The sequence below is a fragment of the Corapipo altera genome, unplaced genomic scaffold, assembly GCF_003945725.1.
Source record: "Corapipo altera isolate COAL_440 unplaced genomic scaffold, ASM394572v1 0, whole genome shotgun sequence".
Lineage (NCBI taxonomy): Eukaryota > Metazoa > Chordata > Aves > Passeriformes > Pipridae > Corapipo > Corapipo altera.
The window spans coordinates 41,114,502-41,131,988 of NW_020884872.1; the positions used below are offsets into that span (position 1 = coordinate 41,114,502).

The window sequence follows — 17,487 nt, forward strand, 5'->3', positions numbered from 1 at the left end:
CTTTCTACATCTCAATACTTATTTGCTTCTCCTGTAGTTGCATCTAATAGACATGCAAGTAATTTATTTTTACTTTCTGTAAATACACGTTTGAAAAAGCTGCCTCTGTTTTCTTGAACACTGCTTCTAACAAGGATCATTATTTTGAAGCAGTCGCAATGTTATTAATAAATTACTATGAATATTAGGAAAATGAAAGTTATTGTACCCAGCAATAGTCTGAGCACTGCTTATTATTGAAACTTTGATTCTGTGAAGTTGGTGGAAAAACAAGCAAGTATTACAAGAGAAGGCTGCAGAAAATAGTTTATATCTAAAGATATATATGCAATCCTGCTGAAGACTTCATTTTTTAAAATGGTAGGTAGATATAATTTATTAGACTTTGATGCAGACTGCATAGCTGAAAGTTATATCTTTTATAATTTGGCCAAGGAGTTTTTCTGTTTGTTTCTTCAAGGGTCTCCATTTGTTAAACTTGAATGCTTTTGTTCCTCATATGAAAAATTATAATTTATATTATATTGATACTTATTTGTATTTATATTAAAAGCACCTAAGTGTTTTGAAACATTTTAAAGTGACGTAAGTAATCTGCTAGAGGAGTTTAGCTTTGTACGGCAATTATATAACAATAAAGAAGTTTTTGTTACATATGTTATAGTGCTGCCAGAAATTCATCAAACTGAGGGCTGTGCAGAGTGAAACAGTTGGCACTCAGTAAAGATGGAGCCCACAGTGAGGGATCCACAAAAGAGATTTAGGGAGACAAAACAGTGTTGTTAAATTTACATCCAAACCAAACACTCTGAGAATATTGTAAACGCTTTGGAAAAACATCTCTTTCATCAGAGCTGCAGAGCTACCAACAGAATTCATAGCATAGAGATTTTGAGGTAACTGAGTGAATAAGAGAGAAAATTTTGGTTGTGTAAAAACTGAGGGCAAAAATGGGAACACTGGGCTGGCTGCTGCTATCAGCAGTTTGTGTTTGGATCTAGTTATACTATTTTAAAGCTTTTTAATGACACAGTATTTAAAATGAAGAACTGCGCTTGTTGACTGCTTTGGGTCCCTGTGATAAGAAGATCATTGTTGACTGAGTGTGCATAAATGCAATATTTTAAAAGTGTGAACATACAACTAAATCAGAGTAAAAAAGTCAAGATAATCCTGAACATTGTTTTGTGCAAGAATAGGCCATTTCTATGAAACTAGGTGATCATAGGCACACAAAAATGTATTAAATAGAAAATTCATGTAACTGTATAAAGTCTTGTCATTTTTAGGTAAGGGGTATGAAAGAGATTGAAACAAGATCTAAATACTTCTGTTTTCTAAGGGGAAAAATGAGGCCTAAGGGCTAGCAGATTACTTTCTTTAACCCATTTCGTGTAGGCACAGCCTTAGCAAGAGGAAACCACATAGTACTGTTAAAAGACAGAAAAGATTGAAGGAAAAATATATGGGCTATTGAGGTATAAAAGCTCGAAAAATTGAGAATTATGTTATTTTACTGTATCACAGAGTGACAGCAACATTTTTATACTTGTTACTCAGTGGACTGCAGTACAGTTTCGAGATGCCTGAATGGTTTAAGCTGATGTTCAGTGGGGCATATGTTCCTGAGGTGCTTGCACAGCCATGTCTTTAGGGATACAGTTTCCAAAGCTAACCTGTTGAAAGCCAATCTTTACTATCTTAGCACTGTGATGAAGCTTTCCCTATACTTTTTAAAGCAGGTTTATTTTAAAAGTACATTTAATGCCATTGCCCAGCAACTCCTAAGATATTTTCCATATTTGAAAAATAAATTTTAGTTCAGTGTTTGAATGTAGTATATACCCGTTTAATACATAATAGTATATTCAGCTAAAAGTTGCTGCATTTTTTCATTGATTGATAAATTTCCCTGTGAAAATCCAGATTAAAAAGTGAGGGCTACCACTGTGGACAATGTCTAGTGATGCTTAAAACTCAGAACATTTATGAAGTTAAAAAACAGGTGAAACTGAAGAAATTTTGTTTCTATAAATAACAACAATTCTAAACCTTATACTCTAATTAAATGCAAGTAACAATGCATGTTTTAATGAGACAGTACCTTTGCATGGGTTCTTTTTCTCCTCACAGCCATGAAGGAACCGATTCTGTTGCTGACCTGACAGACATTATTGTGGTATTAAACAACTTCAGAAGCAAAATTATCAAAGTTCAAGTATGTATGCAGCGTTTCCTTACATGAAATGTGGCTTATGCTTACATATCTTAGGCTATATTTAATTGAAAGGTGTATACTGAAATATATAATTTAGATTTTGTATAATTAAAGAGAAGGATGTGTAAATTAATGTAGTTAATTTGATCCAATCAGGTTATACTAATTGCATGGGAGATTGTTAAATAGCGGTTAAACATAGATAAGATTTATCTCATCTAGCTCAAGGTGTCCAAATGTGTAGTCCAGATGACTTAAATTCCCTCTATGCGTAGCAGAATGAGAGAGAGTCCAAAGGTCTACTAATCCCAGCTCATATATGTATTTAAACCAGCAACATAAGCACCTCTTGAGACATTCATTTCTCTCCAGTGACGAGAGAGGGATTTTTTATGAAGTCCAGATACCAAAGTGGAAGTTAAAATTAGGTGTATTGAATTACCTTAAGCTACCAAATTTGTGTAAGTGAAATTACATTACTTCCATTCTTAAAACTGCATCAAAAAGAACTAATTAAGCATGAGTTATATTCAGGAGAAAGAGCCTCATAGTATTATATGTTTTCCTTTGTTTTGTAAATAACGTTTTGAGTAGATTTCCTTGGTATGTTGTGTCCTAATTTTAGACACTGAGAAGGAGAGTGAACAATGTAAATGTACTTACAAGAGGAATTTTTAAAACCGCAGACGTGTCTCTTCCCCAGTCCTGTAACTGAAAGTTTCCAGAACCCAGAGAAAATGTGTAAAACTCTGGAACATGATGAGCCTGCCGTTAAACCACAGAAAAAGGATAAAAGGGTGCCATTTGGGTTAAAATATGAAAATTATTTGATGTGAGAGGTGGCATGTATTAAGCTTATAACTAGAATATGTAAGGTCTGTCATTCAGCGGAACTGCAGAATCACTTCAGTGATGTGTAGGATGGCGTTTCAGGACCATTAGCTAAAAAGACTCGTGATGTACTGTGAACAGAAATCTGTAAGCATTGGCTTGACAGTATGATCATGTGAAATTAATATGATTAGAATTGAGTATGTTCAGACATTGAGGGTTTTAGAAGCTATTTGGTTTTCAAAAGCAATTAGGTTTATTTTAATCAAGGAAATTAAATCAGCAAATGAAATTGATTTGGAGTCTTTATTATGCACCTGGATAAGACAGCAGAAATTGCTGAAGTTGTGTGGGAGAGCTTATGTTTCAGTGACAAATTTGTCACTTTCTCCTTGTGAAGGGCTTACGAGAATGACAATTTCCCTTCAGGTAAGTTCCACTGTGTGGTGCAACACCCTGCTACACTTCTGCCAGCTAATGGCTGGATCACAAACTCATGAGTGTAGAAAATGAGGCAGAATTCCCCACACTTGTAGTTAGTGTTTGCATAAAGAAGTACAGAGGGCTTGAATGTGCTGTTTGATTTATTAATCACCATTTAATACAGCAAGTTCTGTACATAGTTTAAAAGTATGTAGTTCAATGCAGTTCAGTAAGTATTTTACTGAAGTAGAAATTGGTCCAGATGTTGGTCCAGCTCTAGCCAGTTAGTACAGCATAGTTAGATATCACAGCTGAAGTAGTAATTACTATCAACCAACTTCCTAAATTACACAAAGACATTTATTTTAATGACTAGGTACAGAAAAAGCCTGATAAAATGAATGAAGATCTCCTTACCGATGGAACAGGAAAATATGGAAATCTGGAATCAGTTACAAGGTAATGCATAATTTGCTTCTAGTTTAGCTGTTCCAGCACATGTTTATTACTACTCACAGCAGGTAAGTGTTTCTTACTTGATAGTGATATGTAATACGTAAAAAAGCTATTCAAGGGATTTATAATAATAAATACAAGGAGGGGAAAGAAAAGCTACAATGTCTTGTACCTCTCCTTACTTCCTTTTTTAATCCTTCTTTTGCATTTCTGGTTTCTGTTCATTTCCCCCATTGTTTTTTTATTCTTTTGGGGTAGGGAATCAATCTCAGTGTGAAAATCCCAGCCAGTTATGTGGTACTCAGATACGTGAAAATAAACATCAAAAAGCAGGCCAATGGTGCTTGTCTGCTGCTAAACATTATTTATGAAATCTCAAGGAATGGTTTTATGTGTCAATAAAATACCTTTTACTTTAAAGTCTGAGTTCTATAAGTAATTGCAATAAAAATCTCAAGCTTTACATTTGGGGCTAATAACATTGTAGTATTTCTAATTTACTGTTTTAAGCAAGACTCAGAAAAGGTTTTCTTCCATTTTCAGTAGCTTTGGCAATGGTTCTCAGATGCAGACTGTTAATGAAAATAAAGAGAAGGCATAGCAGTTCTACTTTATCTAGTAAAAAGTTTACCCCAGTTAATCCTCTTGGTAGATCCAAGGCTGGGTTCTGTTTCAGCTTTATCATCTCTCTTGAAAAGACCTCTTGTACCACAAGTACCTGGACATTATACTGAGTATCCGTTGCTGATGTTATGTTTATCACCATTTATCCACAGAGGATTTTACTCGTACAGTATCACAGAATCATAGAATGGTATGGGTAGGAGGGAACCCTAAAAATCATCTAGTCCCAACCCCCTACCATGTGCAAGGATGACTTACACTAGATCAAGTGGCTCAAGGACTTATCCAAGGTGGCTTTGAACACTGCCAGGTTGGGGCATCGACAACCTCCCTGGGTAGCCTGTTGCAGGATCTCATCACCCTCACAGTAAAGAATTTCTTCCTAATATCTAACCTAAATTTCCCCTCTTTCAATTTATATCCCTATTGACTAGATTCAGAAACCCTCCCAGACTACTATACTACAACTCTCAAAAATTTTTTTGTGAAGTCACAGGTCAAGGAAGTGGACCCACATTTCTGCACAAAGGTGTCTCTTTTCAGAAGGATGTTAGATAAAGGAATTTTTCATCATCTTCAAGCTTCCCACTTCTAATTGGCTGCATCAAAGGGTGTATGTGCGGTGATCGAAATCTTAGCTTCCTCTAACAAGGTTACGAGGCCAGAGATCTCTCAGTCTTTCAGGTCTTGCCTTTTACCACAGTTGGTCAGTTCATCAGTGCTTAGCTGGGCAATTGAAGCCTCTCACTCAATGAGTTTATTTCTTCTTCCCATTGATTCAAAGTTGTGGCTCAAGGGCACGATGTGAGGCCTGCCCTTTCTGTCAGCCTCTTTCTATCTAGGAACTTGTCAAATATCCTTCCTCTTTGTTATCCCAGAATGAAAAGAATATCACCAGCACATTACTCATTAGAGGAAATCATGTGCTCTGACATGGGACACATGTATACCATTGCCCAAGTCCTTTCATAACTGAGCAGCCCTTTCCCAATTGACTGCTTTTCCCATGTGACCTTACAGGTCAGTCCAGCAGCTTGTTCAATTTGGAAGATCTCTGCCTTTTTGTAGATCTTTTCATAATCAGTATTTTCAGGATCCTTTTATGAAAACCTGATTTTATTTTTTTTCACATGATGGTTGCATTATAAAGAACTTGAGAGTCTTTTGGTCTTGCTGTCAGTACAATAAGAAACAAGATAAAAAGTCAAGAAGAAGGAAGACTGACTGCTTGGGACTGTGACCTGCAATCTGTTTAGCCTGTGAAAGTTCGGTGCTAGCTGGGAGGTTGTCATCTTTAGAGATGCCATACAATGCAGTCAGTGCTGCTCCACTGACTTTCTTCTGCATTTGCTATAGTCCTGAACAGGTACAACTGTGCTCTTACCGTGGCTGAGTGAAAAGAATGTGAATAATCTTTCTCAAAAAGATCATTCACATGACTTACATTGCAGCCTTTAGGATTTCAGCTTTATATTAGTGGAGTGATATGAACTCTTTTGAATATGTTGGAGATCTGAGACTTGTCTCATTTGTTCTTAAAGATTATGAGGGATACTTCTTTTTTACTTTCTAAAGGATACTTTAAAAAGGGATGTAACCAGAAGAAAAGTTACTAGGAGTGACTCATGCAATCTAAGTGTGTGAAGAATGACTCACCTCAAAAAAAAAAAAGACTGTTGAGGTGAATTTCCAACAATATCAAGCCATACTGTAAGGAATTTGGCTAAGGCAGCCTTTGCAGTTCTGAGATCAGTGAAGCAGTGCTTGAGGAAGACTGCAGCCATTACGTCCTGGCTGTGTGTGCTGGCAGGCATACATGGTGAAAAACCAATCCTTGTAGACTTTGGTATTCAAAATGAGCAAAAAATGCTGTGCAGCAGAAATAGAAAACCTCTGGACAATGTACCTCAAATATATAGGTTAGCTTATAGGGAGAGCAATTGGATTAATTTAAGGAAGAATTTAGCGAGTATTATGAAAACCACTCAGGAAATCCTATCATCACAGACCACTGAATGTTATGAGGGTATTCTGGGAAAGGCTACTACTCCTCAGGCTTGCCATTTGCTGTTGGGACGCTAGTGAGTTAAATATGTGATTTAACATGGTCTGGTGTGACCATCTTTGTATTATGTTCAGTCTGTATTTTAGGGAATATATTCAGCTCAACCACCTATGAGGGCTATTGCAGGCATTCTTCACCCCAAGAACATGGATTGGTTGTTCTGATGTAGAATGCATGTGGATGAGCAATGGAAAATAACTGGGTTTTAATTTAAAAACTACCAGTTCTCAAGATGCTATGGCTGTGTGTACTTCTGATTATTTTTACTTTGATAAAATGTGGAGTTCTTGTCCAATTTGGGTTCTGTTTGATTGAAAATACTGGAGGCTGCAATTGTGCCATTGCTTGTCCTGAGTGACTGGGTATGAGATGTTGCTCCCAAAAGATTTTGGTATCATAGGCATGTGCAGTGGGAGTGTATTTGGTTACTATAGGATAAGTATTTCTTTTGTGTATTTTCTTACTTTTGATTCTTTATGAGCTTGATAATTTAGTATGTTTTTTTCTGCTGAATGTTTACTTTATATAATAATTCATAATAATTTTTAGATTTTCAGAAGAAATTCCAACAGAAGAGAAGGAAAAGAAAAGTGATATTCTTAACATTTTTTCTGTTGCTTCAGGCCATTTATATGAACGTTTTTTAAGGTAAGGAAAGGTAAAAGGGAATCAAGAATTTCTTCTCAATACACTACATTTTCTTACTACCACTAAGCAGCTTAAAGAAACTGATTTTTTAAACAAAATAAAAATAATAAATTGTCAATACATAGAAAGGGTGTATACAATGAGGACTATATTACTCTTTGCTTAAGAACAAAGTGATTCAACATACAAATGTTCAAAAGTACCATTATTCTTTGAAGACAGAAAAATGTTCTTCTTGTCTTTCATGTGTGAAGTACAAACATAAAAGGTGAAGTTCAGTCTCTCTGTATAAAGATGTAACTTCATAATCTTGTATCTCGAATTGTATCTATTTCTGTTTAGTCCAAACTATGGGTTTACTATATGCACATATGGTTACATAAGTTAATATAAGGTATTAATCATTATTCTAATTTTGTCAGGCATTCTCTGAGAATAAAACTTGTTAATAGATCCACTTTTGAAATTGTTCCTTCTACTGTTGCTTAGCCAATGTGAATCAAATAAGTCCATCTCAAAACAGTGTTGAACACATGCTCTTTAAAGCTTTTAATTAGAAATAGATAGAAAATTCTGCTTAAGTTGGGTAAAAGAAAATTATACTTAAAAAGTTTTAACACTTTTTAAGTGCAGTTGTAATTTAATGACCTGTGTGTATTTGTTTGTTTATTATAGACTTATATTTCCACAGAATTATGATGCTTTCTGTCCTACGTCATACAAAAACACCAGTTAAATTTTGGTTTCTGAAAAACTACCTCTCCCCTACATTTAAGGTAGGAGAAAAGTCTTTCTTTTATTATTTTTTTCTTTAAAATTTTAAATAATTTTTTAAAATTACAATTGATTAACTATATAGTTCAAATTAAATTTTCGCAGTGGAAAATGATCTCTGAGTGGATTAAATAGTTTTAAATACTAATAGTTTTAAATATTAATAGTTTTAGAAGTGTTCCGTATAAGGTTCTTCTCTTGTGGAATGCAAAGCTCAGTGATAAATTATAATAATTTATTCTCTTCTGCTAGTCTCCAAGAGCTTTCATAAAATGTTTTTACTACTGGTGTAGCTGAGGATACTGCTAAAACTAAAGAAACATTTCAGAGTAATAAACTGTATAGTCAGTAAGGCCAATACAGCTACAACTGTTTTGCACCACTCACTCTTTTTCCTTTTGAGTCCTTCTGTGTCCCAAAAATGTGCACTTAATAGTTTTTTTTTTGTTTTTCTTCTAGGATGTTATTCCTCACATGGCTAAAAAGTATGGTTTCAGCTATGAGTTAGTACAGTATAAGTGGCCCCGCTGGCTTTATCAACAGACAGAAAAACAGAGAATTATCTGGGGCTACAAAATTCTTTTCTTGGATGTTCTTTTCCCTTTGGCTGTGGATAAAATAATATTTGTCGATGCTGACCAGGTAAGAAAAAATAATGGTATATAAATAAATGTATGAGGAATTTATATGGGCTTAAATTGATGCAGTCTCATCCCCTATGGTCATTTATTCAGACGTTGGTCTTGTAAGACTACTGCAGCTGTAAGAACAGAACCAGTGGTGTTGCAGAATGTGAAATGCAATAATTTCACTTGTCTTTAGTCATGTGGACACTGAGTCTCACTACACTGAGTTGTCCTAAATTGTCTGTGGAGAGAGAAAGGCACCTGGAGAGGTGAGTGTGATCTTAAACGGGCCTTTCACTGAAACTGTATTGGAGTGAATCAGTCTCTGGACTGACTGTGAGAGGACTTCTCCAATGTGCAAGGAGTCTGAGGGGATTAGTTTGGACCATTTGAACAACTTCGAGATGGCTGAAATTTGTCAAGATTAATCCTGTCTCTATTTTAAATTTGTATGCAGTCTTTCACTCACGAATGAGTATTGTATAATATACTGAAAGACAAAATGCTGTCTCCAAGAGATGAGGCATTGAAAAGTCTATCACAAGGTTGTTAAAAATGTCAGGACAAGTATTAATGTATTTTGGTCCTTTTCCAAAGCTTGAGAATAAATTGAATTTAGGTTTAGTAATGCAGACTGCAACCTTCTGCAGTTTCATCTGGATACACCATCTGGTAACACTGGTTGTCTGTCCTCACAACTGTAAGGATTTCTCTCTACACCCAAATAACTAAAACTTTTTTTTACCATTGATAAATTAGATAGAGAAGGATTGAACAGTAAATAAAGGACATTTGTAAAATGTCATTATAACCTATTTTTAAAAGTACTTTATCACTCGATACAAAGATTTTTCAAATGATGCAATAATTTTGGAATACCCAAGTTAGGTAACAAATAGGAAGGATTCTTTAAAAGGGACATGCTTGGTAGATTTTAGAAGTTATGCTTTTTCATTAGGGAATTTAGTCTTGGGCAACCAGAAACACTGACCTATGAATTAAAAAATATTGTGCCTGGTTTATTTAATTTACTTATTAAATGTGTTACACAGATGACCATTGTTAATAAGATAATAAACACTTCTTTTTAACTTGAAGAATAATTTGGTAAATATCTTCCAGTGGAATATTTTGTCTATACTCTGCTGTCGTAGTGTCTCAGTTTTTTTTTTATTTAAAATAAAACTTTGTGAAACTTGCTGCAATACCTACCCTCATATGCATACCTTAGAAACAGTATTAAATTGTAGAAATAACTGTATTCTTATTTAGATTGTGAGAAGTGACCTGAAAGAACTCAGAGATCTAGATCTAAATGGAGCTCCCTATGGATACACACCCTTCTGTGACAGCCGTAAGGAAATGGATGGGTACCGTTTCTGGAAATCAGGATACTGGGCATCACATCTTGGGAAAAGGAAATACCATATTAGGTAGGACAACATATTTTTGTGCAGTGTGTGCATTTAATTGAAATCTGGGTCTTGATATTGATCACTGAGGGTTTCAAAACCAATTGCCCTCCAGTCATTCTCAGCAAGAGATGAATAAGGCATGAATTCTGATGACATATTGATTTCACTTTTCTATTGTAGCTTTAGCCACTTAAGAAAAATATTCCTTCAGGATGGGAACATGTTTTAGTTTCTTGTTACTTTTATTAATATTATCAAAAAGAAGGTGAAACTCCACAACTTAATTTTTTTTTTTTTAAACTTTTTAGTGCCTTATATGTTGTGGATCTGAAGACTTTCAGAAAGATTGCAGCTGGAGACAGGCTTCGGGGCCAGTACCAGGCTCTTAGTCAAGATCCAAACAGTCTGTCAAATCTAGATCAGGTATAAATGGCTTTAAGCAATTTGGGGTTTATTTTCTTTATCTTTCTCAAATTGCATGGAATTGTTGGGTAGCTCAGTGTGTATGTTGTATAATTCCAAAACTATTTGCCATGTACTGCTGTTTTAGCACATTTTCAGGTGTCCACGTGAGCACAGCTCAGAAAACTGAACACTAAATGATTATTGTTTTAAATAATTGTTTAATATGAAAAAAATGAGGAAAAAAACACATAGAGAACTGTTCACCTTTATTCTGATAATGGTAATTATATTTTTATTTGGCAAGAGCTTTTTCCTTTTTCTTCTTTTTTTTAATCAATGTAAATTTAATTTTTTTTTTTTGTAAGCTAACTGCAAAGGCACTCTGGTGGTTGCTGCACATCGTCACCCTGTGCTGGCTGTAGTCTTTATTTATGTAATTCCAACAATTTTTAAACCCAAATGAGGTACATCAGGGTGCAGTCACAAGCATGTAAGTGGATCCCATGTAAACATAATATACTTAAATTTATTACTTTTTTTCCTGTAGTAGAGGTTATTTAAATTGATGGAAGATGGATGGTAAACAGCTCATCACATTTCTGCCTGAGTCAATATTACTTATTTATGTCTCACTTGGGGTGAACTGCAGAAGGGCTTCATAAGTGAGATTGTCCCTGCTTTATTTGTTTTCCTCGTGGAATTCCTAAAGCACAAAAGGTTTTTACCCACCTATAGCAGCAAAGGGATCCCACGGTAGCAAAGCCCACATCTCTCAGTGCCTACTTTCTGCCCCCCTGCAAGGAAATTTCTCTCTCTTACATAAGGACATTATTGCCACTTGCTTTTTTTTTTTTTCCCCAGAAATAAAAGTAAAAATTTAAAATAGCAGTTCTTATAATACTGGACAAAGAAAAGTGGAAATACAGCTACACGAAAAACTCAGAGTAGACTGGACACAGGGAGTTGGAGCAGCCTTTAGCTGTAATTGTTAAGAGCAAAAGACTTACATAACAGCAACACCCATATTTCACTTCTCCTTTTCTGGACAATAGAATGAATTGGTGTCCCTGTATCACACTTAGTCCTGATAGGATACAGCTGTATGTTCTCCAGACGTAGTCTTACCCATGTGCAAGTTGTCTTTCACAAAGACCTTTAAAGATTCAGAAGCTGGGTACAGGGCTTCCACTATAATGCTGATTTTCAGAAATAGTAATGAGATTTATCTAATGTTCTCAAAATGTTAAAAATGTGTCTCTTTCTATTTTAAGATTCTTGTATTTTCAATTACAGCATTAATACATGGTGGCATGTATCTCTTATAATAACAACTCTTGGATCAAATAAAAAACCACTTAAGGAGCAGATGTTATGGTAGCTAAGCTTGGCAGAAAGGAATTGGAATTAATTGGAAAAATATTTCAAAGTAATATTTTCATACTAATCTGGTTTCTGACTGTATTGATAGGAACTTCTTTCTGTCTTAATTGCTACTACTTACACAAAATACAGCAATATTCCTAGAAATACAAACCACAGTGCAACGTATTTGAGTCCTGGAGAGTTTTCATCTACTGATAAGGATGTATTGTGATTTTTTTATTACTATTTTTATTTTAAATACCTTACTGGAGTGCTCACTGCTCTTCTCAAAGAAGAAGCAATCTCAGCTCTTTGCTAATCTGCCAGCACTGCTGCCTTCATGGGTGGTAGTTAAGGTTATGCTAATATAAACCACAAAAGAGAAGTAGATGGAAGGGAAAATTGTGATTTTAAATGCCAAGGAGAGTGAGTATAGAACTCCTAGGGAGAAAAATTACACATCATAAAAAATAGACCTCCAATACAGTAATTTTGTTTAGATTTTTTTTTTTTAATTCATTCTTTTCTTCTGTTTACTTTAAATCCTGGCACTAGCAGCTGACTTTCTGCCCCATGTAAAAATTTGTAAATTCACTACTCAGGAATTGTAGTAACTCAGGAATTGTGATTTCATTTACAAAGTCAAAGAGGCACAACAGAAAACTAGTCTCTCTTCTTTTGAAATTGAGATGGTGATAAACCATTTTTTAATCTTCCAAAAATTTGTAGAATTTAAGTTTTTCAAAAATTAAAGCATTTCACTGTTTAATGTCTTGGCTCTCAATATACATTTGAATGTCTATATTTGAAATAAATTATGTCTTTCATAATACAGCAATATGTGCTGTTTTATTCTGTCACATTTAGCAACATGAATTGACAAAATAAGATGTGACTAATACTTATCACAGTACTGACATTTATTTTAAAGTATAATGTAGGGGTCGCACATGTGAGGGAGCTCACAAATGGATCTGCCAATTACACCTATTATTTTTAACTATGGCCAGTGAATGACTGCCTGAGGTTTTTCTGATTTGTAAATGCTACTCCCTACATTCAGCAAGATCTTCATTTGGAGTTTTCTTGATGAGAGTACCGGACTATATAATACAGGTAAAAAAAAAAAAAGAAAAGTAAAGTAAGGAAGGTAGCCAGAATAGCAGTTTAATAGCTGTTCCTTCTCACACTCATGTTTCTGGAATCCATTTTCCTAGAAGTCATCTAAATTTAGAGTAGTGGTGTAATCCTGCATTATATGGTTTTTGAGGGATATTTTTTTCAAATTTAAGGAATGGAGAGATGGTTTCAGTTTTGCTCTTTAGTAGTATTTATAGTATGACATGCAGTATCTGAACCATGAGTATCAGACAGAAGTATTGTTATGTCAAGCTAAGGAAAGACAGATGTAAGTGCAAGAAAAAAATTGCTTAGTAAATGAGAGGTGGAATTGGCATCAAAATGAGCATGACTAAGTTTTTAATCTACTTGAAAAAGAACTAGGTGAGCACTAAGAAGGAAATGTAAGAAGAAAATGTAAGAGTAATAGGCAAAGATTCTACTTTTAAGTAGCTGCTTGATAACCAGTTACATTACATTCAATGCTAATTTATGATTTTACGAAATTTGTACAGGATCTTCCCAATAACATGATTCATCAAGTAGCCATTAAGTCTCTCCCCCAGGAGTGGCTTTGGTGTGAAACCTGGTGTGATGATCAGTCCAAGAAAAAGGCTAAAACAATAGACTTGGTGAGTTGATCCTGACTTGAATTAGTTTTACAGATTAACAACTTTGCTGTGATTTCTGTGGCTTTTGAGATAAATATATGTCATGTCATAAAGGCAGCCTTGATGGAAGGCGCTGGAACACTCAGTCCTTTTCCTCTCCTGCTTGCTCTTACAAATTTCTTACATTAAAGCTGAAAACTGTACCAAAAAATTAAGTCTTGCTGTCTCTTAACTGAACAAGATTGAGGCTTTTCACGCCCATACATGTATTTTCCTAATAATTTTTCCATACTCAACCTGGTTTCTAGAGCTGTGATGAAGTACTGTTAACTCTCTGGGCATTGTGTGCTGCTGTTGCACTCCCTACATAGAAGGTTCCTCCAGAACTTGATGATTATAGGACTTAATATTATTATGGTTTCTTTGTCTATTTCATCACTATAAACAGGAGATAAAGCAAAGCTTAAAAAGTGTAATGCTCAGGGGATTATCCATGTCTAGAAAGAAGAAAGCATCTTTCTTTGGGAATAGAAACAGAAAGAGAAAATCTTCCTCTCTCATTATTAAACCCCATCCCACCCTCTTTCAGTCCCCATTATCATGTATCACTTGATACTGAGATTTCCATTTATATTATTTTATGGAAGTAGTCAATACATTTTTCTAGACAACACCAGAGGAAGCATCACAAATGTAATAAAAAAACCTTTATCAGATTCAACCTCAGTGTGCCAATGTATATCTTGTATCTCCCCATGTAACTTTGCCTAAATCTTAGTAGTCTTGTCCTAGCCATCTCTGTGCTATACATATAGTCAGGAGCAGGGGGGAAAAGAAAAGTATTTACAATTATATGTTGTGAGTTATTTGAATTATTTGAACAGGATTTATTTACAATTTTAGTGTAATTTTTTTAATAATAATGTCCAAGTTGCATGTTTCAATGACATTGCAAATGCTGACAAAATTATTTGAGCTAAGTTCTCTGAGGAGATGTTATTTTCACATTTGCTTTGTTTACATCTAATATGTTTTAAACTTTCAGTGCAACAATCCCCAAACCAAAGAACCAAAATTAGAGGCTGCTGCCCGGATAGTTCCTGAATGGGTTGACTACGACTCTGAGATACGAAAGTTAATACAGCAAATTGAAAAAGAGAAGAAAAAGCTAACATCGTTATTTCAAAAAGGTAATTTACATGCATATTCATCTGTTAGCTTGTAAAAATTAAATATTAATATAGTTGAAACTAAGATTGCAGTCAGTAAGCACAAATCTTTCATTTGTGTAATTTTCCCTGTTCTTAGAGAAATTGTGTGGGTTTTTATGGTTGTGTTATGCTTCTTTACATAAGAGTTACACTGAGAGGATAAAATCTTTTGTTTCGTGCCAGAATCTAAGAGAAGGTTCCGTGGTGTCCTGTTCTTGGACCTCAAACACAACTGTCACATGTCATTTGAGGCACAAATACTAAATAAAGCATCTTAGCTTAGACGTCACTTAGATAACCCAAAGCTCATGTCTGTTAAGCAGTAGGTAACTCAGTCTCTATTGTTTTCTCCAGACTCATGTATGCAGAGCCTTTTTGCACCAGACTAAATTGTGGTTTAGGCTACAAATAGAGTTTGGCTTATTTTTTTACTAATGTGTTTTAAACTGAGTTTGTTAAATAGCATGAGAAAAAATCCAAACAACCAACAACAAAAACACCAAAAAACCCCACAAAAACCCAAACAAACAAACAAACACACTTATAGAACTTTTAATAAGACTTCTTGGAGTAATATTAAACAAAACAAAAGAAAAAGATGATCTCAGCCCTTAAGGTTGAAGAAAAAACTTGGCAGATATATATTTAAAAGTCTTGAGTCAAGGCACAAATTCACTTTCGCTTATAAAGAATTCTTATTGGTTTTTATTCCTTGTGAAAGCTTATGCTCAACTTTTAGCAAGGCTCCAAAAAGGAAGTTCATGTTGCATGACTGACTAGCAGCAAATGGAAAGTAAAGGGCTTTCTTCACATTTTACAGAACTGTCTTTATCGAACTCGTTTTTATAATTTCTTTTTCCCTTCGGTTACAGGTCTTAAACATGATGAACTTTAGCACAGCCCTTGAACAGCAATGGTGACAACTCAATAGTCTTCTGGAAAAGACTGAAGGGGAGTTACAAATGTTACAATGGCACTATCTGCAACATTCTTTAATGTTAAGTCAAATATTTTATAACTTATAGTGTTATTTAAAACATTTTAAATGCAATACAAAACTGAGAAATCCACAGGTACTTGGGGTTGTGGCTTTTTTTACCCAGTGTGGAGTTTGGTTTTCTTTTCCTTCTTTAAAGTACAGTTTGCCCAGAGGATTTTACAATATGAAGAAAGAGGTGTTCAACTTCTCAAAGATACATTGTCAGTCTGGGGGAGGACACACACATTAAATATGTACATGAAAACTGGTTTGTGCATATTACATGCATTAAGTTTATGTATTAAAATATCAAGAGTTTTTGTTATATGTCTATAGTTTTGTCCCTGGAGAATGCTGTGGTCACAAGAAAGAATCTCAGTGTAGCAAAGATAAGACACAAAAAATAACTTTAGTAATTTAGACCACACAAAGATAAGTCAACTTGGAAGCTAAAAACAAGGAATGACACTTTTCATTTATTGTGCAGGAGTGCTGCACTCTAACAAATTTTAAAAACTAAGTTTTGATTCTTAGGCTCCTTTTGGTCACTTAAATAGTGTGTCATAAAATTCCATTATGACTTTGGTTAAGATGGTTTTCCAACCAGCACACGTTGCATCAGAAGGTCAGTACCTGAAAGCTGTTTCTACTTGGTTTTGATTATCATCATCCTTTTTAAAACTGAAAATAATAAAATATGTGAGTATTTTTGATTATCAGTGGTGTTTCCTATAATTTTTTAAGTCTGTACTCACAAAACTGTTGCTTTAGTGGGCTACTGACATTTTGATCCCACAAAAATTGCAGGGAAAATTCTTGCAATACACATATTTGAAAAGGAGGAATTTATGACATAAACTGAAATCTAGTGCCTTAAATATATACTCTGTTGTTTAGGCTGTGCTGGTGTCAAAATTGGACTGGATGAGACCACAAATTCTTGTAAGAACAACTTAATGCAGTCTTTCAGTCTAAATGCTTGAAATTACAAAAGATAAGGTAATTTGCACTAAGTGGGTGACGCTACAGTGAGTTTGCATAGTATTTCCATACCAGCAAATAACTGAATAAACAATAAGAGAAATTAAGCCTATTCTGTATGTACTGTCATTGTCCTCAGATGTTGGTTGTTTACAATGGAAGAGCAAGTATTTAAAATTATACCTTGCTGGTATTTTTCAATTCCTATTACTAAGAACAGATTTTATTTTTTTTACAGCTTTTTATAGTTTTTGTTGTTTTACCTTTATGCATTTTGAACAGTTTTAACATGTCCCATACATTTTTTTAAATATTTTTTGTGGGATTTTCTTTTTACGAAGCACCCAATGGAGCATTTCCTGTGTGACCCACTAGCAGTAGTCAGTAAACTCTGATGTCAGTTCCCTTTAACTGTCCCATTTCAGTGCAGTATCTGTTTTGTTATGCTTGTTCTCTAACATAATTACATCAGAATATCAGCCAGCAAACATACTGGAACATAAACTTGGTATTTTTATACCACATAGATGGACTTAAAATTGACCTAACAGATGCATATGCACCATTACTATAAATTCCATGCATAAGAAGGAAATAACTGATATTCCATATTAGAGAAAAGAAAACATTATTCAAATGCTTGCTGCATTATTTTTTTCCTTTTCACTTCTTTTTTGAAGCTTATACTTCCATCCTGATGCCTTACTGTGCAGCAGCATTTCACATCCCTCTGCCTTGG

The 17,487-nt window shown here is 34.6% G+C and overlaps 1 protein-coding gene across 4 annotated transcripts in view; it reads left to right on the top strand.

The window, feature by feature from the left end:
- The window catches only part of UGGT2 (UDP-glucose glycoprotein glucosyltransferase 2), an 86,248-nt gene extending 69,768 nt beyond the window's left edge, over positions 1–16,480 (top strand). For 2 of the 4 annotated variants that reach the window (XM_027645275.1, XM_027645286.1), the window contains 10 exons: positions 2,134–2,218; positions 3,849–3,931; positions 7,167–7,265; positions 7,957–8,041; positions 8,499–8,681; positions 9,938–10,098; positions 10,389–10,503; positions 13,482–13,598; positions 14,623–14,767; positions 15,661–16,480. In XM_027645275.1, the coding sequence (XP_027501076.1) occupies positions 2,134–2,218; positions 3,849–3,931; positions 7,167–7,265; positions 7,957–8,041; positions 8,499–8,681; positions 9,938–10,098; positions 10,389–10,503; positions 13,482–13,598; positions 14,623–14,767; positions 15,661–15,683 (1,096 nt within the window). In that variant the 3' untranslated portion in view covers positions 15,684–16,480. Of the gene's footprint in view, positions 1–2,133; positions 2,219–3,848; positions 3,932–7,166; positions 7,266–7,940; positions 8,042–8,498; positions 8,682–9,937; positions 10,099–10,388; positions 10,504–10,850; positions 10,976–13,481; positions 13,599–14,622; positions 14,768–15,660 lie in introns of those variants that run through there. The other 2 variants (XR_003527962.1, XM_027645300.1) reach the window with 2 other exon arrangements.
- Positions 16,481–17,487: the final 1,007 nt, after the last annotated feature.